At 39.2% G+C, this 24,655-nt stretch overlaps 1 protein-coding gene and 2 non-coding genes across 3 annotated transcripts in view; 2 read left to right on the top strand and 1 right to left on the bottom strand.

Annotated features, from left to right (window-relative positions):
• Positions 1-24,655, top strand: part of LOC130037460 (collagen alpha-4(VI) chain-like) — a 125,060-nt gene that overhangs the window by 48,504 nt on the left and 51,901 nt on the right. The window contains 9 exon segments of the mRNA XM_056129304.1: positions 4,031-4,084; positions 7,529-7,591; positions 7,891-7,956; positions 16,766-16,819; positions 16,936-16,971; positions 19,969-20,031; positions 22,503-22,565; positions 23,699-23,761; positions 24,381-24,443. Coding sequence (XP_055985279.1) covers positions 4,031-4,084; positions 7,529-7,591; positions 7,891-7,956; positions 16,766-16,819; positions 16,936-16,971; positions 19,969-20,031; positions 22,503-22,565; positions 23,699-23,761; positions 24,381-24,443 — 525 coding nt within the window.
• Positions 14,586-14,648, bottom strand: LOC130037951 (U7 small nuclear RNA). Its single transcript, XR_008794532.1, has one exon. It is a non-coding gene; the product is annotated as a U7 small nuclear RNA (small nuclear RNA).
• LOC130038025 (U6 spliceosomal RNA) lies at positions 20,963-21,069 on the top strand. The gene has a single exon (XR_008794580.1). It is a non-coding gene; the product is annotated as a U6 spliceosomal RNA (small nuclear RNA).

Below are 24,655 nucleotides of genomic sequence, written 5' to 3'. Positions count from 1 at the left end.
CAACGTGGCTTGGCACATGCCTCAGGCAACCACAAGTGAACATCCAAACTGGCAAAACGATGCAGAGAAGCCTTCAAGGATGACCTCAAAAACAGGAGAGCAGCAGTACTGGTAGATGTGGCAGAAGCTGGGAAAAGCATTAGTAATGCCCGCCTGTCCTTCACCAACTACAAAACCAAGATGACTGCCCTCCGACATCATGATGGATCTATCGTTCCCAATGTTCTCCCTTCCGAAATCCAACATGTCATCTCGTTGGTAAAGAAACAAAGAGCACCTGGCCCAGACAAGATCAGACCTGAACACCTGAAGAACTTACCATCAGTACTCATCAATACATTGGCTCAGCTCTTCACACGCTACCTGTCTGAATGCAAGGTTCCATCCCAATGGAAAACCAGCAGGACTGTACTACTATACAAGAAGCGAGACATCCACAACATTCGCAACTATCATCCAATCTGCCTATTGTCTGTCATCTACAAACTGTTCACTCGAGTCATCCTGAATAGGATTAGCAGAACACTAGATGAAGGACAACCATGTGAACGAGCCGGATTCCAAAAAGGATTCAGTACCATCGACCATATCCACACGATTACTAAGCTCATTGAGGTTTCTCGGGAGTTCAAGATGCCGCTCTGTCTAACGTTCATTGATTTAAAGAAGGCCTTTGATTCTGTTGAGACGAAAGCGGTCATGGAAGCCCTAGCCAATCAGGGCGTACAAACTCAATACATCAGGATCCTTCGTGAGCTCTATTGCGGATTCACTACCAAGATCTCACCATTCTACAAAGAAGTAATCATCCATATCAAGAGAGGGGTTCGGCAGGGTGATACCATTTCACCAAAACTCTTCATTGCCACCCTCGAGAACATCATGCGACGACTAGAATGGGAAAACATGAGAGTGAAGATAGATGGTCGGCAACTACACCACCTCCGCTTTGCTGATGACATCGTTCTAATAACACCAAACATCAGCCAAGCGGCACAAATGCTGAACGACTTTGACCGTGAATGTGGAAAGGTCTGACTACAGCTGAATCTTACGAAGACAATGTTTATGAGAAACAGCCTTGTTCCTGATGCTCCATTCGCTCTCAACGGAACCACCATCTCCGAATGCAACAGTTAAATATACCTAGGTCGAGAAATCAACATCATGAATGACCTGGCACCTGAGTTGCGCAGGAGGAAGAGAGTGGCTTGGAATGCCTTCAAGAACGTTGAAGAAATAACTAAAAGGACAAAGAACCTCCAGCTATGAGCACATCTCTTTGATTCCACTGTTCTTCCTGCATTAACATATGCCTCAGAGACCTGGACCCTACGAAAACAGGATGGGAACGCTATTCAGGTCTCTCAAAGAGGAATCGAAAGAGCTATGCTTGGAATTTCACGATTCACTCAAATGAGAGCTAGAATCCGGAGTTCTGATCTTTGTCAACGCTCAAGAATCAGGGACGCTGTCTCATTTGCCAAGACATCAAAAATCAGATGGGCTGGACACGTAATGAGGTTTATATACAACCGCTGGACTAGAGCCATTACTGATTGGATTCCACAGGACATCAAAAGATCACGTGGATGCCCACCTACAAGATGGTCAGACTTCTTCGTCAAGACCCTGAATGATTGGTTTGAGGCTCTGCATGTTCCTAGAACGAACAGATACCATTGGGCTACGCTAGCACGCAACCGGGATGAATGGAGATGTTACTGGCACCCGCTCGAGTAAATCGATGAATAACGGGGATTAAGTGATAAGTGATTAAGTGATTCATAGATTTAAAAAATAAAAAAATTGTTTAAGGCAAAGCTTCTAAATTTCCTTTGATGAATATTGTAAAACTCCATTCTTTTTTCTTTTCTTTTGGAAACCTATTTTATCTTTTTCCTTAAAATATGTTTTTTTTGGGTAAACAATTCTTTTCATCCAGTATTAAAAAATATAACTTCATAGATGTCTAGCACTTGCTGTTTTTCTCATTAGTGCTATTAAGAATTTGTCCGTCAGTGGGCCAGAGAGCACAGGAGTTCAGCTTACATGCTTTGCATGTGTGGGACCTCAGTTCTATCCCCAGCACCACATTCCTCAACACCACTGCCAATTGACACCCTAGTGACCTCTGGTGGTCTCTGCTCTTCAGGATCTGAGCAGTGTAGTCCTCAGACCTGAGCACTGAAACAACCTGGTGGCTAGGAGACTGATTGGGCATTACCTTGCCTCCCTGAACATTGCTTGGGGGAACCCTTTTGACCCCCAAGAGTTACTCATTAAAATAAATGTACCTTCATCAGTAATCTTAAGGAAAAACCAGCCTACTTTCAAACTCTGTCTTTGATTCCATTTTCCTGCTGTTTCAATGTATTGCCCAGGAGTGGATTCCTCCCTTCTTTCTCTTGCTTTGGACTTGTCATGATTTTGGCTCTGATTATTGTGTTTCCTGTCATTTTGAAATTTTGTTTTTTCCATTCTATGATGTCTTTATGGGAGTCTAATTAGAGATTTGAATGACCCTCTTCTATTCTCTCACCTATTTTATTTCTTTGTATTTCTATGTTGCACTTGGAACAACTCTCAGTCTTTAGCATTCATGCTACTTGTGTTTAATATGTCATTTAACCGGACAATTGGATTGATGTCAGTGTTTAATGACTTCTCATTTCAAAGTATTCTATTAATTAATTAGGCCTCTGAAGCAGCACGCATGGAGGTGCTTAGGGTTTATCAGGACCTAGTGACACTTTAAGCATCATGCAGCGCTGGGGATCAAACCTGGTGTCTCCTGCAAAACATGTGGTGCAGCCTTCTGAACATCTCTCTGGTCCACGCAATTCTTTCTTTGTTTCTTTCCCAAATTCTCTTGAACTTAACAATTTCTTGTACGGTGCTTGTTCTTTTTAAAGATATGCTTATATATATTCAGTTGAATTCTTCTATTGTAATCATTCCAGTGTCTATACTCCTTGCAGTGTGATACAGTTGTCTGTCATCTCTGCTGGCTTCTTTCATGATGTCAACTTTATGTGATGGGACTTTGGACAGAGTGAATTGGACTACACTGATTCTTTTATTTACTTGCAGTAGCATTTAATTTTTTTTATTGAATCACCATGACATACAGTTACAAAGCTTTCATGATTGAGTTTTAGTCATAAAATGATCAAACATCCATCCCTCCACCAGTGTACATTTTCTACCACAAGTGATCCCAGTATCCATCCTGCCACCTCCACTCAACCCTGACTTCATGGCAGACAATTTCCTTCTTATTATCGCTCACCTTTTGGGTATTATGGTTTACAATAAGATACTGAGAAGCCATCATGTTTGGTCTTTATCTACTTTCAGCACACATCTCCGATCCCAACCTATCCTTCTAACCATCATTGACTTAGTGAACCCTTCTCTATCCCAGCTACCTTCTCCCCCAGCTCATGAAACAAACAGTTTTCCAACTGCGGAGCAATCTTCCTGGCCCTGTCTCTACTGTCCTTGGGTGTTAGTCTCATATTATGCTATTTTATATTCCACAAATGAGTGCAGGGACTAGACTTGCTCTTATTGTTTCTGAGGGTCCTGTGTTTGTTATATCATTCAGGCCTGAGTGGGTTGTCTGACTCTGCCTCTTCATCCGGGGTACTTCCTGTTGTGACTACTCTGAAAAGAAGAACCTTTGTGTTTGCATTTTTCCCAAGATGCACATGCACGAACGCACAGACATATATACACACATGAATCTAAAGTCCTTTGGTTTCCTTGCCTGCTTTACTATTTCTTTTTCTTCTGAACTCTCCTTTTCCTTATCAGCTCTTTCATTTACATAAACTTCATTTATTTGAAATTTGAACTTGCTTTTCAGAGGGAAGATGGTTCAGGTAACTTTGGGTTGCCTAATCAGAAATATGTTTATAAAAAAAAATCTCCTCATGGCTACAATGTGAAGCTATACAGAAAATTCCTACTGGGTGTGATATAATAAATATATTTCGTGAACTTTCTTTTTCTCTTATTTTTCTAGGGTGATTGTGGAATCCCAGGGCCACCTGGAGAAAAAGGAAGCCAGGGAAACCGGGTAAAGTCCGATAATATTCTTCTTTCATATTTCTACTACCTAAACTGGCCTTGATAGTTTATACTGGAGCTCCAGGAAAGTATCATGTAGAGGTTTAAGCACTAGGTTAGGCAATTAAAAGGCAATAAATATTCAATAACTGCTGGAAATCAACTTCAGGTCAGACTTCTGAGAATAATCTGGGCAGAATAAACCAAGTCACTTAATCTTAGAGACTTAGAACACTAATCTTTTGTCACCTGGTTCATAAGACTTCTACGGTTTCCAGTCATCAGAGACTTAGTCTTATACTTAGCTTTTGACCCCATCCTTCATTCTCAAGAAGTGTGATTCCTGGTAAAATTGTAAGCCTCATTGTTCCTGTGGAATTGTTCCTGTGGATGCCCAAGGCATGTCCTTGACAAAGCTCCAACTGGGTGTTCTTTCATGGAATGCTTTTCCCCCTCCTCTCCATAATATAATTAATTAATTAATTCCCACCTTACACACCATGGTTTACAAAGTTGTTTATGATGACTTGTTAGAGGCATTAAATATTCTAACATTAATCCCACCCCTATCACCTTCCCTCCACTACTGTCTCCATTTTCCCAACTGCTACTCAAGCCTGTCCCTGTAACCCCCAAATAACTTACTTTATGTTGCTTATAACCACTAAATGGCAAATGAAATGATCAGAAAATACTTCAGGTAAAGAAAATTTGTGAAAACTGTTGTATTCCAGCATGGGGATATTAAGTTCATGTCTAAGGACTTACTAAGCTGTTGTTACGAGTTAAGCCTTCTGTGTTAATGTTTATGTTAATTGAGATTAGTTGCCTTCTGCATTTCATTCCCATCCAATCTGGTGTGCTACTACTAGGATGTTAGTGTTGTCGAGTTTGGAGATGTTGCTCCAGAAAATCCAGAATATTTAACTGAACAGTCCAGCTGGAGGTGTGGTGGCAGCTGTTGGGATGTGAGTGCAGCTAGTGGAGCTTTCTTGGGGCTGAAACTTAGGCTGCCCCTCTCCTGAAATTGCCCTGGAGGTCTCAGCTAGGACCTGGTATCTGAGAAATTTTTGTGATTAGTTGATCTCTTTTGAGATTTAATTATGAGGCTTTGGAACAGGGCCAGTAGATGAGCTTACATCACCATGAAGGGTGAGAGTGCCCATTTGAATTTTGAGAAGGCCTGGAGTTTTCAGTCAAAAAACCCCAGCGTATCTGAAATTTTCAGCAGGTTGACATCTCTGTGGCATTGTTTGTGATGTGGTTGAGACCAGCAGGAAGTATAGCAGCAGCTGTTGGGGTGTGAGTGTGACTGCCAAAGGCTTTGGTGGGGCAGGAGCTTGGCCTGCCTTTAAGGGGTCCTGCTTGTAGTTCTTTGTGATCTTCATGGAAATAGTGAAAATATTCATTGTATGGAATGATTTCCTTGTAAGTGAAACAACAAACTATATAAAATGGCTCTTTATTGAGGTTTAATTTGCAATGGGCAATTTGTGCATCAGATTTTGGAGAAGGTCGAGAACATCAGCTTCTTTCAAAACTAATGAGACTTCTGTTTCTGTTTAATTTAGTTGAATTCATTAAATACCCATCAAGTGCTTTTCTACTTAAGGGAGGGGTAGGTCTTTTAACAGACATAGAGGATGGTTCAGAAAGACATTAAGTCAATATTGTGATCAACAAAGAACCTGATGGATGCAGAAAAGACTGACATTAAAGAAATAAGCATGAAAATGGAAAGTCATTGCTAAAATAAGGACACGAATGACAATAAATGAAGGAGAGATAAAAGGCTGGGGACCTGATCCAGTCTGGTAGGCAAAAAGTCATCACTGGGGGGATGAAAATGGAGGGAATTTAAAGGTTTAGTAACAACCAGACAAGAAAGGAAGAGGAAGAGATAAGACTAAAGTTTCCTACCAAGATCCATCGTGGAAATGAGTGGTGTCCAGGTCATAGAGGACTCTGGCATTTTTAGAACATAGAGAATCAAGCCATTTTCTACCCCAAGACCAATTCCATTTCATTCTCAGTTAAGGAAAAGCCACACGAGTTAAGAGTTGAAGTTAGATACACTCAGAGTCAGTTTGGAAAATCAGCAGTTTTAATTTTATAGAAGAAAAATGAAAACCACTTTGAGGGATGGCAGAAGAGCCAGAAAGGCAAATGCCATGTTTCAGGAGTTAGTTTTGGTTTCAGGTTTTTGAGCCACACCCAGATGTGTTACTCCTGGCTTTGTGCTCAGAGATTACTCAGGAGAGTGACAGGGATTGAACTAGTGTGGACTGAATGCAAGGGCAAGTGTGTTACCCCCATCTTACCTCTCTGACCCTAGGGTTTTGTTTTTATTTTATTTTGTGAATAATCAGATGCTGTTGAAACCTTCAAGGCAACAAAAACCATTTTGGAGCTATAGGTTTGGAGGATTATCCTGAAAGCCAGAGACTCAGCCAAAAGAAAGGTGGTGGGGGGAAATAGAGGAAGTTGGGAAAAATAACATAAAATCCTTATGCCAGGCTCTATACTCTGCATTTTAACCTTTTGTTCCATATAAATTCTATAACAGCCCTAAAATATAAGTTCATCTGCTTCACAAATGAGAAAATGGAATATTCAAGACATTTTCCTAACTCATTAGCATCAAGATTGGGGATTTTGATCCCACTCCCTTAAGCCATTATATTAGACCAGGACAGAAGCAGAGAGGAAGCTCGAGTAATATGACTTGGCCTCTTTTGGAATCCAGACTATTACATTTCCCGTGTCTAAGAACCAAACTCAATGAGAGGGTCCTCTCCATTTTCTCAGAGAGTGGTGTCTCCCCCCCGCACCAGGAGGTAATAACAGCTAAAAAAAGATCCCTGAGAGGATGGGGTTATACATATTACACTGTGATGAGGTTCTTTCAGAGCTACAACCAGAGATGGGACTTTTATAGCAGGTTTTTAGGGAAACAACCATTTGCTTGCATCATTTCTCCTATCTGAGTCCTCATTCTGCTGTGGTTGGGATGCTGAAACTATTTTCTCTCTTCTCCTCTTTCATGAGTACTTGCACTTAGCAGACCAAAGCTTGCCATATCTGTGCTGGAGAATGTCTTCTTGATCTACCTGGAGATTGTGTTCAGGGGTATCAGAGAGAAGTGTAAACCAAGGAATGTTCCATTGATTTTGTGCCAGTGAGCCCTGGTCCAACTTCCCTGAACCTCAGAGACCCTCATCTACAAACTGAGTAACCCCCTGGTTAGAAGGGATCACTGAGGCTGTGAACCTGTTAAACCCCCATGTCAAGTTCTTTCATTTTGTGTCTCTATTTCACCTGTCTGTTGCAGACGCTTAATGGTCAAGCACTAACTTGCTCCTCTAATTTGATTATCATTTTCCCTATTTATGCCCCCCTTTAAGTAATAATAAAGAATTTCTTAAAGTGACACTTTCTTCTTTTGTGATTTAAGGGCTTGCCAGGACCACCAGGAAAACCTGGAGAACATGGCGGGCCCGGACTCAGGGGTGATCCTGTAAGTGGGGAATTTTTGTGGCTTAAATCCAGCAATCTGGAAGTGCTCATTTGTGGCAGAAGGCTGGAAGCAGTGCAGTTAGTAATTCCTGAGTGAGGGATCTGTTCAGCCTAAGTGGTGCAAGAAATAAGAGATTAGACTGGGAGCTCATAAAATATTTGATTCTTAGGGAGTTTGAAATTGTAATGCCAGATCAAAGAAAAGGGTTCACTTTGTTTTGCCTTTGTTTCATTAAAAAAAACCATACTCATCTAAATTCTTGTCCATTTACCATAAGCAACTTTTTGCTTTTCCCTCAGGGAGATCCTGGCCTTGATAATTTTATCCAAGGCCCCAAGGGAGAAAAAGGAAGGCGTGGGCACCAGGTAAGAAGTTCTCAGTTCATGGAGGGATGGATACTGGTACACGTGGGAACAGGTGGAGCTGGTGCAGAAGAGGTAGATGCTGTGTTGGGATCAGCACCAAAAATCAAAGCAACCTTCTGGACTCCTTTATTTTGTCCAGATATCCAGAGACAGACATTTCAAATGCCAATCCCCACTTATGTCCTTGCACTTTCCCTGTTGCCTCATAGTTTTTGTTTGTTTGTTTGTTTGCTTGTTTTTGTTTTGTTTTGTTTTTGTAGAAACATTACCGGCCATGACACTAGGTCACACCGACATACCGACTTCTACTTCTATCTTTGGTATCTTCATATTTCAAATAAAACATCAGGCAGTGATGCAAACAAGCCAGTTTTAAAAGTCTCTAATTTTCTTATGATGTCTTGATATAAAAGAAGCTCAGGGCCATTCCACTGCTGGGTGCTTTTCCTCACTACCAGTAGTGATTGACACAGAGATGGGACTAGCTATTTGCTAGAGAAGATTCATGTCTAGTTCTAGAGTTGAAGTGTGGCGACAGAAGACACCACAGAGAGAAGCAGATTTGTTGAGTTGACAGACATTAATATACTGAAAGCCAATTTTCAATTTCTTTTTTGTCCCAGACATTAAAATTCATGACACTGAAGGAAAAACATGACTAAAATAATGCCAGGGTCACATTTCACACCTTTCATCTCTCTTTGTTTCCAGAAATGAGAATATAAATTAAAATATGAATATCCCAGTAGTACATACTTGCAGCTGGAAGACTGTTCTTTGCTTTGTACTCCAACTTTGCATCCTAGAATATGTTCTCCTCCATGAGCGATAGCTAGCTGGCATTCAGTTGATAAGATCCAGTCCTGAACTAAATCTTTTGTGTATAAGATCATTATTATATAGCTCTGTGAGAATAATCTCATGGTTGTTACTAGGGTTTCTCATCCCATCCTTCACTGCAATTGATTTGATTCCATCCCATTGCTTCCCTTTAGTGAGTTCAGATAGAAACATTGAAGAGTCAGAGAAGGGGACTTTCCCCACATACCCTTTTGCTTCTAGTTTTCTTTTATTTTCTTTCTTTCTTTTTTTAAAATTGAATCATCATGCGCTACAGTTACAAAGCTTTCATTGTTTGAGTTTCAGTCATACAATGATCAAACACCCATCCTTCCACCAGTGTACACTTTCCACCATCAATGTCTCCAGTATCCCTCCCCCTGCCTCTATGGCAATTTCCCTCTTACTCTCTCTCAATACTATGAGCATTATAGTTTGCAATACTATATGATAATGAGAGACTACCATGTTTGGTCCTTTATCTACTTTCAGCACACATCTCCCAGTTCTGGGAATATATCCTTAGAGTGCAAAAAAGCACAGTAGAAATGACATCTGCTCCTGACTGTTCATTGCAGCACTGTTTACAATAGCCAGAATCTGGAAACAACCTGAGTGCCTGAGAACAGACGACTGGTTAAAGAAACTTTAATACATCTACACAATGGAAAACTATGCAGCTGTTAGGAGAGATGAAGTCATCAAATTTGCTTATAAGTGGATTGACATGGAGAACATCATGCTAGGTGAAATGAGTCAGAAAGAGAGGGACAGACATAGAATGACTGCACTCATTTGTGGTTCTAGTTTTCTTATCCATACTGTGAGACCATCAGAGAAACCATTTCAATGTTCCGATGAGTTAGCAGATAAATAAGCATTTGGTTCCTAGATACATGAACTTTGGTTCCATAGGTTTTGGGTCCATGGTTTGTTCGTGGTTTGACTTCTGTGAGAAAACTCGGGCCTCTAGATAAACTATCTAGTGTTGGGTCCATTACCGACCTCAGAGAGCTTTCGGCATACAATTTTCGGAGGGTATCAATTGCTATACAGATTCTTTAGCTCTATTGAGCCAAGAACATCAATATTTTAATTGTTCACACAAACAAAAATTATAACCCAATGAGGCTCTGATGCCTTGGATTTGTGTTCACGATGGTTTATACTGCCATTCTGGGCTCAAAATAGATGCTAAGTGTTCTAATAGATTTGAATAATAGTAGTCCTTTCTTTTTTTAATTGAATCACCATGAGATACAGTTACAAAGCTTTCATGTTTGAGTTTCAGTCATACAATGATCAAATACCCATCCCTCCACCAGTGCATGTTCTCCACTACCAATGCCCCCAGTATACCCCCCACCCCCCTTCCAACCCTGCCCCTGCCTCTATGGCAGACAATTTCCCCCATCCGCTCTCTCTACTTTTGGGCATTATGGTTTGCAATACAGATACTGAGAAGCTATCATGTCTGGTTCTTTATCTAACAGTAGATAACAAAGCCTGCTGCGGATGGACGCGGTCTAGCCTAAGTGCTATGAGAAGATCACCCTCTAGGGGGAAATCTTTCCTTATTATTTGTTCTGACCCCCAGGACTGACTCCACAGCTGCAATTTGGATGGAGAAGGAGCCCTGGTGAGGCAATAATACCAATTGAACTAAGAAAAATTGTTCTAATATAACCAAGGAATTACATACATAATTTGGGTTAAGAAATGGAAGCCAGTTATGCTTTCATAATTCTGGGAAGAGTGAAAACCAAGGCAATCCTTTTGGAAGGCAATCAGGCAGCATATTGTGTATCAGTTAGGATGGCTGTTTTGTTTCCATTGTTACAGAGAGCTGACAGCATGCTTGACCAGATAGGGGTAGACGGTTCCAGGTAGCACTGTCTCTACGATACAAACAGAACCCAGTGATGGCACCAGGCTCTCAGTTTCTCTCCTTCTATGAGGTCATCTTTAGTGTGATCTTTAGATTTGACTTTGTCCTTAAACATTTTGTCTTCACCTTCACAGAAAATGCCGATGGAGAGGAAATTTCTTTTATCCAGCACTTCTGGCAATATTCTCTTTTGGTTCTTTGGCCCAAACTGAATCCTAAATTTCTGACCTGTCTCTTACCCTGATTTAAAAGTACCAGAGAATGGAAGTTTCTGACAAAGGAGATGAGATTGTCATGATTTCCCTGGATCACTTTTCCCTTCATTTTTGGGACACAGTAGTGGTGCTGAGCACTTACTCCTGACTCTATACTCAAGATTCACTCATGGGGGGAACATATACAATGCCCGGAAATGAAAGGGTTGGTTGTATGCATGGCAAGTATCTTGTTCCCTCATAGTCTCTCTGGTCTTCCTGGAGCAACTTTAATTTATATCTTAAATTTGGGAATATTGTTATTTCAATAAGATAGATTTTCTCAGCAGGAAGAGGGAGAGGGACTGTGTTATGGCTCCCAACTCCATGACTTAAGATGTGTGTGATCTTAAGATGTGTATGGTCAGTCCTTTTAGTTCTGGAAATTTGTCCAAAAGCTCATTTGAGACAACACAAATATTTAGATCTGAGGAGAGTCTCTATAGTGAGTTTGAATCACTACAATGCTTAAATGTCCAATGGTAAGAGAATGTTTATTTAAGTAATGGCACATCCATATGAAAGAACATAATTAGACCATGAGAAATGATTTCAAAGATATTTAATAATAAAGAAAACATCCATGATGTCATGATAAGTAGAAAAAAACAGGTTACAAAGCACTATTCAGAGAGTCTAGATTGGTAGAAAATAGCCATATCTATTTAACCTAGGAGGATAAATAAACTTCAATTATGCAGTTTTGTTCCTTAAATTTCACTCTCTGAATTTGTGAAATAGCCTATGATTGAACTACATTATTCTGGATGTGAATTTAGGAAAGAAAAAAAAAAAACCTCCATTACTCTGCCATTACGCGGCAGGGACGGACGGAGACGTTTCTGGCACCTGATTGAGCAAATCAATGAGTAACAGGATGTCAAGTGATCAGGAGACTCTGTCCTGAACAATAGTTCTGCAGATAGGGCACGGTCTTTACATGTGACTGATCTGGGTTTGATCCCTGGCACCCTCTATAGTCCCCTGAGCCTACTAGAAGTGATCTCTTGCGCACAGAACCAGGAGTAGACCCTGAGCAGAGCAAGGTGTGGCCCTTAAATCAAAAGTAAAAGTAAAGGCCCTCCCGTTGATCGTCGATTTGCTCGAGCAGGCCCAGTAACGTCTCCATTGGAGACTTTGTTGTTACTGTGTCTGGCATATCGAATACTCTCGGTAGCTTGCCGGGCTCTCCGAGAGGGGCGGAGGAATCGAACTCGGGTCGGCCATGTTGGCTGCCTTAAATCAAAATAAACAAGAAACTACATTGCTGTTTTTGTTTGTTAGCTTTTGATAGTTTTTTTTTTTAATAGTTTTGGGCCACACCGAACAGTGCTCAGAGCATACTCCTGACTCTGTGTTTGGGGAACCATAGCTGATGTCAAGGATGAAACAGATTGCTGACATGCAAGCCAGGAATCCTTTCTTCTGTACTATCTCTCTGACTTTACTGTTGTTTTTTTAATTTTTTTTTAGAGCTTATACCCAATGGTGCTTGAGGGTCACAACAAGTTAAGCGGTAGGGAGACCCTTAGTGCCAGGGAGGCCTTGTATGTATTAGATATGTACTCTACTGCTTGAGCTATTTTCCCGGCCCCAAGCCTAAATGATATTTTAACCCAACTTTTCACTCTGAAATATTTTAAGTTTACAGAGAGTTGCAAGAATTGTAGTTTATGACATTGTAGTTTATGACACTGATAACTCACAAACTTGGCCTGAGCAGTTGGAAATTGGCAGGAACAAGTCAAGATGGGTTTACTAATGAGTTCATGATTTGAGTTCAATGTAGTCTCCCCACATCATGGGGAGTGGCCCCTGGGACACAAAACACCATAGTACAATAAACACCAATGTTGCACAGCTAAATTTGCTTTGCTTCTTACATATAGAAAGAAAAAAATATATATATTATATATATACACACACAGACACATAGATGATGTATTTATATATTTTGTTTTTTTGAGGATTAAGTAAAATTATTGTGGCCTCTGACTCTGCGCCAGGCTGTTTTCACTGAGGGCACTCCAGAGGGGGGCCGGAAAGAGCCCTCCTCGCCCCAAAGGACCCAGCCCCAGCAGCTGACCTCCGCTACCCAACTGCCGCCACACTCCAGGTCACTTTCCAGACCGTGCGGCACATCATAAGACACTTCCTACCCATTTTCCATAATTATCACACCATGTTTGATGGAGTTCAGACAGTAGGCAACAAATCATAAAGAGAATTTTATATATATATATATATATATATATATATATATATATGCCTCTCAGAGAGCCCGGCAAGCTACCGAGAGTATCCTGCCCACACGGGCAGAGCCTGGTGGCATATTCAATGCCAAAACCAGTAACTATAACCGGTCTCATTCCCCTGACCTCCAATCGTTGGGAAAGATGAGTAAGGAGAGGCTGCTAAAATCTCAGGGCTGGGATGAATAGAGACATTACTGGTGCCTGCTCGAGTAAATCAATGAACAACGGGATGACAGTGATACAGCGATAGTGATTGTGTCCTCTAAATATTGCCTCTAAATATTCAACAATTATCTCATAACAACAAGGTCACCTTTTTATAAAGTATAGCATAACTATCATACTCTAGAATTTTAATATTGATAAAATATTGATATTAAATATTATTTAATATGTAGTCCATATTCAAGTTCTCCCAATAATCCTTTTATGCCTCTTTTTTTTGTTCTTATTCCAGATTCCAACCAGGGCATTGAGTTATCTTGTATCATGTATCTTTTAATCAAAACAATTGCACAATTATTCGCTTGTTTACATGACACTAACATTCCAGACTAGTTACTTTACTAAGCGTCTCTCAGTTAGCATTTGATTGTTTTCTCATGAGTAGGTTCAGATTAAACATTTTTTGATGGTCGACTGGTGGGGAGGGAGGGCAAATTGAAGTAATGCTGTCCATTCTCATTTACCAGGAGAAACCGTTTGTCTGTCTCAATCTTGGAGCTTAATCAAGCCTACACTTGATTAAGATGATGCTCATCAGACTCATCCATTGTTAATATGCTTTCCTTTTTAATGTTAAGTGATCCATGCAGGATACTCTGAGACTATTTATTTTATTTTATTTTTTTATTAGTGAAACAGCTGAGACTATTCTTTAACAATTCTATCATTTGACTGCATAATTCCTTTACTATGCTGATTACAAATAATAGCATAAGTCGGCTGCATGCAAGGCAAACGCCCTATCTGCTGTGCTATCTCTCCAGCCCTGAAAATAATCAGTTTTTAAAGTAAGAACATTTATTAGGGCTGGAACGATAGCACAGCGGGTAGGGTGTTTGCCTTGCACGTTGCTGACCCTGGCCGACCTCGGTTCGATTCCTCTGCCCCTCTTGGAGAGTCCAGCAAGCTACCGAGAGTATCGCGCCCGCATGGCAAAGCCTGGCAAGCTACCCATGATGTATTCAATATGCCAAAAACAGGAACAACAAGTCACACAATAGAGATGTTACTAGTGCCCACTCAAGCAAATTGATGAACAACAGGAGGACAGTGCTACAGTGCTTAGAATATTTATTATATATGGTCCCTTTGTGGGAATACCTCACCTGCATACAACATACTTTGTAAAACTTCCATTATAGCAGTGACACTTTATTACTTGAAGGCAGGGAGCTATCCAGTGGCAACCAGAAATTCTGCTAGACAAGTTCTAAAATAGCTATAACACTAATAGTGACACTTTATGACAATAATGAAATGAAAATGGAGAGAAAAAATAATCAGTAATTTCAGGAACCAAGAAAATTATTAGTTTACTGAACACTTCTAACTTACAGTTGGCAAAGTTACTCTCTGAGTAAAGCAGATGACCTTCTTGAAAATGTAGTACAATTTTTAGACATCAAGCATCATCATTTTATCTTTCTCTGTACATGGGATACGTTATTTTTTTCACACAAATTAGCACACTTAAAAAGAACAACATCATAGCATGTCTTCCCCCCTACATTCTAAACTTTTGATTAACATAATTATTAATTGTCACAAACTATTTCAATGTGACTCCACTATAATAAACACTTCCCTCATATTGCAGAATATTTGGCTTGTTTCAGAATTTAATCTATTGTAAATTACAGTTGGAAGAGCAGCTTTGCACAAAGAAATCATAGTTTTGATTTCTGTAGTTCATATTCTTTCCCAATTAATATATTGTTATACTAACATGTAATTTTATTCAATCATTATCTAAAACATTGATTTTTCAGTTATATATATGTACATATATAGGTAGTACTGTCCTCCCATTGTTCATCGATTTGCTCAAGCGGGCCTAGTAACATCTCCATTGTAAGACTTGTTGTTACTGTGTTTGGCATATTGAATACGTCACGGGTAGCTTGCCAGGCTTTGCTGTGCGGGCGAGATACTCTCGGTAGGTTGCCAGGCTCCCGAGAGGGGTGGAGGAATCGAACCCAGCTCGGCCGTGTGGGCCGCATGCAAGGCAAACACCCTACCACTGTGCTATCGCTCCAGCCCTACTTATATATGTACATGTGCACATATACATCATATGTACATATATATATATACACACACACACACATATATATATGCCTTGCTCATTGGTGCTCGGGGCTATCTCTGACTCTGCTCAGGAATGAACGAATGTACCCCGGAGGTTCTCAGAGGACTGTATGTGGTATGAGGCTGAAACTGGGGTCAGGTGTATGTGAAGCTTCTACTTTATCTCTTATGTTACCACTCCAGCCCAGACTGTCAACTGTTTTTTTTATACCTGCAGGCCAGAACAAGGCTGCAGATTGGCAGTTAATAGCTGCAGTGCAGACCAATAGTTTACAGCTTTTCAATGCTGCACTGACACTGGCATACAGACAGGCAGTTGAAAACGACTGATCTTATATATTTCAACTAGGGATCTAACTAGGTTCTTATTCTCTGGGTACCACTCAGATCCTCATTACTGATCCTGAAGCAGTGAGGGCTCTAGAAAGTTTCTTCATCATGACTGTATTCTCCGCCTCCGTCATCATCTATTATGAATTAATCATGGCCCTTGAGAGAGATACATTCTTCAATTTGCCTTTGCAAATTCTGATGCAGTTACTAGGTGGATGTTCCAATATACTTCTTAAATAAGAAACATCATTGGAAAGTTTGTGTGGCTGCTGAGCTAACATGGCAAACCCTAAGGAGGCATCAGAGGAACTGCCTATGGGGAAATATACCTACAACAGTGGTATTTTAAAACACCACATTTTAATGTTATAATTCTTCTAGAAGACTGCTCACCAATAGAACTTCAGAAATACAGCAATAGTTTATATCTTTGTTGCTCAACTTGGTACCTACTAACCTCATGTAGTTTATTATAGACTAAGGTAAAGGTAAAGGCCCTCCCGTTGTTCATCGATTTGCTCGAGCGGGCCCAGTAACATCTCCATTGGAGATTTTGTTGTTACTGTGTTTGGCATATCGAATACATCACGGGTGGCTTGCCAGGCTCTGCCGTGTGGGCGAGATACTCTCGGTAGCTTGCCGGGCTCTCCGAGAGGGGCGGAGGAATCGAACTCGGGTAGCCATGTTGGCTGCGTGCAAGGCAAACACCCTACCACTGTGCTATCGCTCCAGCCCATAGACTAAGAAATGTATTTAATGTAACCAAGGAACTAAATTTTCGAAAAATCTCTAAAAATTTATAGTTAATTTAAATTGAATAGTGCCTTTCAGCTGATGACTTCTGTACTGGACAGTGCAGGTGGACAGAATAAATCTAGCAGTGTGTTGGCATATAAATGATCTTAACTATACCACTTATTTTCCAGGGAACTTCTAGTTTTGATGGACCTCAGGGGGAAACTGGAAAAACTGGCTCTCGGGTAGGTATAACCAGACAGGCATGGGATGTATTCCCCTTGCTTTTCAGGCAGAAGGAGTTAGGAGTGGGCAAAAACGAACTTGTTTTCTTCTCTAAGGTTTTTATTTCTCTTCTTAGGGACTAAGAGGAAGACGAGGTCAGCCAGGGTTGAAGGTCAGTATTTTCTGGAAAGAATTGCTTCTTTTTACCTGTCAGACTTGCAGGGGAGAGATGTATGCACCTTCCAAGAATGTAGGTCCTTGTACATTTCCATGGTTATCTTTTTGAAGCCTGGGATGTTTATGCACTTGTCTATGTCTTCTTCCCTCAAATATACTATAATCATCTAGACTCTAAAGAACCTAAACTACTAGAGGAGGAGTTTAAACTCTGCAATAATAAATTTTTCCATTCAAAAAAGTGGGAATTTGTATGGATGCATAGGGTTTCACATAGTCATTGAGTATGGGAGATTGAATTCTTATGCCAGGGAGAATGATGTGATCTGAGGATAGAATGAAAAAAATATCTCTGAAGGGAAATCATGAAGAGTTTGCACATTTATTTAGCAGTGATCACTGTGCTGAACTTCTTTGTCACCACAGATAATCTACATTTATATATTCCCACTTATACTTTCCAGATAGGGCGTTTGCCTTGCATGTGGCCGACCTGGGTTCAATTCCTTGGCCCCTCTCAGAGAGCCTGGCAAGTTACCAAGAGTATTCTGTCCGCACAGCAAAGCCTGGCAAGCTATCCATGTTGTATTCGATATGCCAAAAACCATCAAGTCTCACAATGGAGACGTTACTGGTGCCCACTCTGGCAAATCAATGAACGGGAGGACAGTGCTATAGTCCTATACTTTCCAGGAGTTTTGAGCATCTTCTGTTACCTGTTTTTTCAGTGGTTGCTTTTTTTTTTCAGTGTTTGCATAAGAGGGGAAATGCAGGTTTTTACAGAGTGAACTTGCCTGTCAGAGGCCAGAGAGCTAGTAATTGGAGACAGTACTAAAAGCTGAGAATCATGATGTTCTTATGTGTTGTTGTACAAATGGGGAATAATAATCCATACATTATTTTATGGATTTCCGGTACTATGCTGGATAATAGTGGTGTGATAGATATCTTTATCCCTGATCTTAAAAGAAAGATTTTAATTTTTTTACACCATTGAGTGTAATGTTAGCTGGCAATTTGTTGTATATAGACTTTATTATATTGAGGTAATAACCATTTTAATTCTATTTAGTTTAGTTTTTATTAGAAGTGGGCATTTAATATTTTCAAAATATTTCTCTGTATCAAACCATATGATTTTTATGTTTTCTTTTTTTTTTGATGTGTTATATCACATTAACCGAGCCATCAATGAACCATCATTGCATCCCTAGAATAAATACCACTTGATCATGGTTTATGATCCTTTAATATATTATTGAAGTCCTTTCACCAAGATTTTTTCAAGGATATTTGAATCTGTGTACATTAGGGAAATTAGTCATTTTTCACTTTTAGTAATTTATTTGTCTGCTTTTGGCATAGGATACTGTTGATATCAAGGAAACTATTAGGAAAACTTTATACATATTTTTGCAGAGTTTGTGAATAATGGGCAATAGGTTCTCTTTAAGCATTTGGTGGAACTCATTAGTAAACCCATTTGGGTTTGTTCCTGCCAATTCTTTCCACCTGCTCTTCCAAACTCCCAAGTCCAGGAGCACTTACTCACTTTCATGTCTTTGGGCTATTGCTATTTTTCGCAGTTTTCAGTTTTGATGTTTCTGACTGATTTCTTACATCTGCAAAAGAAAAGAAGATTTCTCTTAATTTGATTTTCTCTTTACACACGTTCCCCCAATATATCTTTGTAATTCACTTTTCTTATGATTTTTGATTGTGGTTTTTATTTATAAAGATATATTTATAAATTTAGAGATAAATATTGAACAGCAGAATGAAATGATAATGATTAAAAGAAATGTTTACTGTTTTCTTTTCTTTTTTCTTTTTGGGTCACACCCGGCGATGCTCAGGAGTTACTCCTGGCTCATGCACTCAGGAATTGCTCCTGGTGGTGCTCAGGGGACCATATGGGGTGCTGGGAATCAAACCTGTGTCGGCCATGTTGGCTGCGTGCAAGGCAAACGCCCTACCCGCTGTGCTATCGCTCCAGCCCCAGAAATGTTTACTGTTTATCTTGAGTAGTTATACATGTTCAGATGCAGTATTAATTTAATTTAATCTACACATTGATTAACTATGAATTAAATATTTTTTCCTCTTTGAAAATATATGAATAATTTCTAGCCTAGTCAACATGTGAGCAACATGAGAAGGAAGGCAAGATGATTCATGAAATGTGTATTGTCTGTAATATTGGAAAACGGGTCACTGTCATTTCTATTGAAATATCAATTTGAGGGAGAAATTGAAATATCAATTTGAGAGATAATATCAGAATTTTTTGGTTTGTTTTTGTTTTGGGGTGACACTCCGCTGTGCTCAGGGTTTAATCCTAGTTCTACACTTAGGGATTACTCCTGTATTGTTTGTGAGACCCAGGGGTGTAAGGGATTGAAGCTAGGTTGGAGATGTGCAAAGCCTTACCTACTGTACTTTTCTTTGGTCCAGATGAAGCATTTTTAATAATTCACTTTTCCTATAGAATTAACTTAAATTTTTAAGAAACGGGAGGGTCCTTAACTCAGTTCTCCATTGTTTTATATATCTTTGTTGTTGACAAGAGTATCGTGCTTCTTGTTATCTTCAAAGTACTAAGTTTCTTTGTGTGAGATAAGGGTCATTAACATCAGAGAATGTTTAGTCCATGTTTCTTGAAAGAAAAGGATGAACTTTAAAAACCAGTTATTATTTAAATAGGGATTTCAGTTATATTTTTGTGAAGTATCTTTGCATCCATCACTTACCTGAGAAGTAGAAGGAGAGGAGCAAAGACAAGGAAAGTCAGTAGAATCTGGTCTTACACTTTTCTCTATATAAGTGTAATGCTCACCCATTTCTTTTCCAATTTCATTTCCTCTGAGGGCTAAGCACTGACAGTTGAATCTTCCTCCAGTAACTTTCAAGTGCCAGTTTGCAGAGACAGCTTCCCTTGATAGTAACATGACGAATGCTTTATGAACTCTCTCTATTTTATTTATTTTAACAGGGTTTACGTGGAGCATCTGGTCAACAGGGTTACCAAGGAGAGCGTGGGCATCCAGGTCCACAGGTTGTATCAGTGAATTTTGTTTCAGGGTTAGAGGATATTTGTTTGAAATTTTATCCTAGATTCTGTGATAGGCATTTATATAAATTGAAATGGGTTTGGATCCATCTCTTTCAGGGTCTCAATAAATTTCTTTAGGCAAGTCAAAGCCCAACAGCTATTGTTTTATCAAGCTCTTACTATGTTCTATATACAGCACTAAGCACATGTATTACTTTAAGTATCTAGCAGGGAGAGGAGTTAATGCTTTTTTACAGAAAGAAATGAAGTTGTGTTGTCTAGATTCACACAACTAGTAACTGATAGAGTTGGGCTACAAGTATAAGAAATCCAGTTATACATCTGTGCATTGGGTTAATAATTTTAAAACTGTGTATTCAAATCAATCAAGTAACATTTCCTTTTTGGGGTATGGAGTGCTTTTAGGGTCACAACTGGTGATGTTCAGGGTTTACTCTTGGCTCTGCACTCAGGAATCAATACTGGTGGTGCTCAGCGGACCATATGGAGTGCAGAGGATCCAACTTGGGTTGGCTGAGTGCAAGACAAATGCCCTATCCGCTCTGCTGTACTATCCCACTGGTCCATCAAATAGCATTTCAATCAGTAAAATTATATTCGGTTTGTCTGAAAAAATCAGCAAAATACTAATATATGGAGCACTTTTTACTAGGCCTGGGATCGTCAGGTCATACAGGGTCTTGTCCTCAAGAAGTTCAGCATTTTCTAAGTGGGGCTTGTAAACTATTTATTAATAACAGGAAATCTAACTTGTAAGCATAACTACAACCTATTATTCTGTAAACACTTCTGGGACATAATTTAAAGCTTTCTTTTGAAAACCAATTTTTTTCTAAGTATCTTCAAATGAAAAAGTATTTTTATACAAATTTTACGGACACAATAAATAATTCTCCATAATTTCAAAAATAGTGTGCTTGCTTCGGCAGCACATATACTAAAATTGGAACGATACGGAGAAGATTAGCATGGCCCCTGCGCAAGGATGACACGCAAATTCGTGAAGCGTTCCATATTTTTAAAGTATGAGATTAATACCCAAGAATAGCTGAGATCAGCACCAGGAGGATTACTCCATAACTTAGAGGCCAGCCGGGTATCCTAGAGGAAAGGGCAGTTCAGATAGAGAAGGGAGCACCAAATAAAGGGTGTTTGGAGGATCCTCCCAGGAGGGGAGATGCATGTCGAAAGTAGACTATGGACTGAACATGTTTGCCACTCAATGCCTCTTTTGCAGAACACAACACCCAAAGGGAGAGAGAGAACACAGGGGATTGCCCTGCCACAGAGACAGGGGGGGATGGGGGGATGGGGGTGGGAGGGATATTATTCATGGTGGTGGAAAATGGGCACTGGTGGAGGGATGGGTATCTGATCATTGTATAATTGAAACCCAAGCACAAAAAATTGTAAATCTACAACTATAAAAAAAATAAATAAATAAAATAAAGGGAAAAAATAGTAAGAGTATAAAGCAATAATTTGAGGCTTCTGCTAGTTTTATTTGACAAAGGTGCTAGAGAAATAGTACAAATATAAATATTATTTATTTTGTGTTAGACAATAATAACTGAACATAGGGTCAAATAATTGAAAGGTACATATTTTTAAACATTTTTTGATTCCTGGAATAATTAAAAGTTGGAATTGTCATCTCTGTTGTGTCCTTTATTGGAACTATACTGTATTTATGAATGTAAAGGGATCAAGTCATGTTAAGCAGGAAAAAGACAATATACTATCTTAGTTCTCGCCTTTCCAATGGGACATGCCTGTGACAGTTCACATAAATAGATGATTAAAACATTCTATGTAGGACCAGAGAAGCCATGATCAATGCTTCTCATGGGAAAGCATTTCTGAGAAATCTGGAGAAAAATTAAAATGTCAAAAATCAGAAAACTCAAATAGATTAATAGGGGCGGGGAAATAATTGCCTTTCCAATTAAGTGCCCATATTATATGTTAAACTATTTAAATGCAGCTTTTATTAATAAAAACCAGAATGTTATATTTTGTTCTTAGCCTTTGTTTGTATAAGGAAATGTTGATTTTTTGTTTTAAAGAGAACCATATATCAGAAACTCTTCTCCTTTCCTTTTGAGAATTTAAAATTAGTTGGATGAATTAAAAGATAAGCATTTCAAACTTTAGTGTTCATTAGATTAAACTGTATCAGTAGTTAAAAACACAGACTTACAAATTGTACTTCCAATGGGATGACTTGCACTTTGATTCAAGTGACATAAGTGAGATATTTATGGATTGAGTTCCCATCATTTGTGCTTCCATAAGCCTCCATGATGATATTTTAGTTATTTAGAAAATAAACTAGTGTGGCTTAAAAACTGGTCCAAAAATAGAAAGCAATTGTTAAATATCATGGAAAAAAGGAATCTGGTTGACTTTCTGGATAAAAACTTTTTAATTTTTTTACTTCATCTTTGGTTCAGGGACCAAGAGGAAGACAAGGACCACCAGGACACATTGGAGAAAAGGGCTTGCTGGGGCCTCAGGTAGGTGTGAAGACCCATCAGCTTTTTAACAGTGTTTGACTCAATTGCCTGAGTGTTTCTGGACAAATAGCATGAAGCTAATCTATTTTTTTTCTGGTATCTGTGGTTATCAGGAGTTTCTAAAAGTATGTAACTCTATGCAATAGACATTGTAGCTCACTATGGTTTTCTATTCAAAAGTATATGCATGATTGGATTTGAGCCTAAGGGTATATAAGACAAGTTCATACTTCCCTATAAAGTAATAAAAAATATATCCTGCAAAAAGGATCAAAGTGAATAATTTACTCCTCACAAACACTTAAGAAAGCATTATTATACCAATTACATAGATGAGGAAACCAGGCATGAAATGACTTACCATCTGGACTAAGTAGCTGGCCTTCAATTTTGGGCTTTCTAGCGCCTGACTACTTCCAACCCAATAGCTTAGTGGTTCACAGGGGGATTAAATCCTGTTAAGGAAGTGAGTGGCCATGAAGCTTCCTAAGGAATAAAACATTTACATTGCCTGAAAACTTGGGCAACCATGATAAGGGTCTCTAATTGGAAGAATTAAATTTTTTTTATTTTGGGGCCACACTCAGTGATTCTCAGAGGTTACTCCTGTCTCTGCTGTGCTTGGGGGACCATATGAACCTGGGTCAGCTGCGTGCAAGGCAAATGTCCTACTTGCGGTACTATTGCTTTGGCCCTTTTAACTGGAGATTCAAAGCTTAGTATGACTTAGTAGCCCTAATTGTGTCCTTACTCTCTCTTAGAAAAAAATCTAGTCCCGAAACTAACTGTTTCCTTTTTATGTTTAACAATCTTTCCTACTTGGAGCAGGTAAGGAATCCAAAATTTGCCTTTCCAATCTTTTAGTCAAATGGTGTTTTTCCCTGTATCAGTCAGATGATTAGTCCAATTCTCTGTACGTGGTGTCTTGCATAGAATGCCTCCCACCCAACTCGCCCTCCCCAGGGAAATGTTAAATATGTATTGTGCATTATACACTTTAGGGACATTTTTGTTATACAAAACACCGAAGGTGATTCATGGGTTTGTTACCAGTTTCAGACCATTTTCAGTAATAACAAACAGACAGCCACCTTTGTGGCCTTAAGTTGATTTTAGTCATAATCTTGTTGTAGGGGAATCTTGGACCTCCAGGGCCAAAGGGTTCAAATGGAAAACCTGGACCACCAGGAAAGAAGGTAAAAGAAAACATACTATTCCTTGATTAAAACTTGTTTTGTTGGTTTTTATTTTTTACATGCAAATCTCTCAGTATGTGTTCATTTCCAGAAGTGTCTGATATGAGTAATAATAATGAGTGTCCATGAACTGGTAGCAAAATTGGTGGATATAGAAAAGTCAAAACGTGGGCCAGAAAGATAGTACAGTGGGTAGGGCATTTGCCTTGCTCTCGGCCGACCCTGGTTCAATCCCTGGCATCTCATATAGTCCCCCAAGCACCTCCAGGAATAATTCCTCAATGCAGAGCCAGGAGTAACCCCTGAGCATTGCTGGATGTGACCCAAAAAGAAGGGGAAAAAAGGCAAAACTTACATAGAGACATAGAGAAAGGGGCACAGATGATCACATATAAAATCAAGAGACAAATTTATATACAAGCATGACTAAACACAAGTTTAGATTTATATATTCACATGTTGATAAAGTCATAATAAAGTAATATGAAATTCTAAAACTGGCTGTGTTGCTAATTTTCAGTACAAAAATGTTTATTGCATTTCTTAGTTATCTATATGTAACAAGTTTCCTAAACTTATAGGAGAAAATAAATTTAATTTTTATTCTTTATTATAAAAGGGAGAGATTGGTGATGTGGGTGTAAAAGGCTCACAAGGCCAACAAGGACCAAGAGGACAATCTGTGAGTCTAAATTCTTTGGACATTTCAATGATGTATTTATAAGCAATGGGTCATGATCACAACCAATGTCTAGCTTGTATCAATCATAACTCACTTAATCCCCTATATCTCCCAACCTTCTTTCAACTGTGGACCACTAGATATTTTTTACTAACATTCTTGTTTGTTACTTGTTTGTATATAACATAAAATTCTAATACAATGAGTTAAAC

This window comes from Sorex fumeus, unplaced genomic scaffold (genome assembly GCF_029834395.1).
Source record: "Sorex fumeus unplaced genomic scaffold, SorFum_2.1 ptg000072l, whole genome shotgun sequence".
In the NCBI taxonomy this organism is placed as follows: Eukaryota; Metazoa; Chordata; class Mammalia; order Eulipotyphla; family Soricidae; genus Sorex; species Sorex fumeus.
This window is presented reverse-complemented; position numbering and strand designations above follow the sequence as displayed.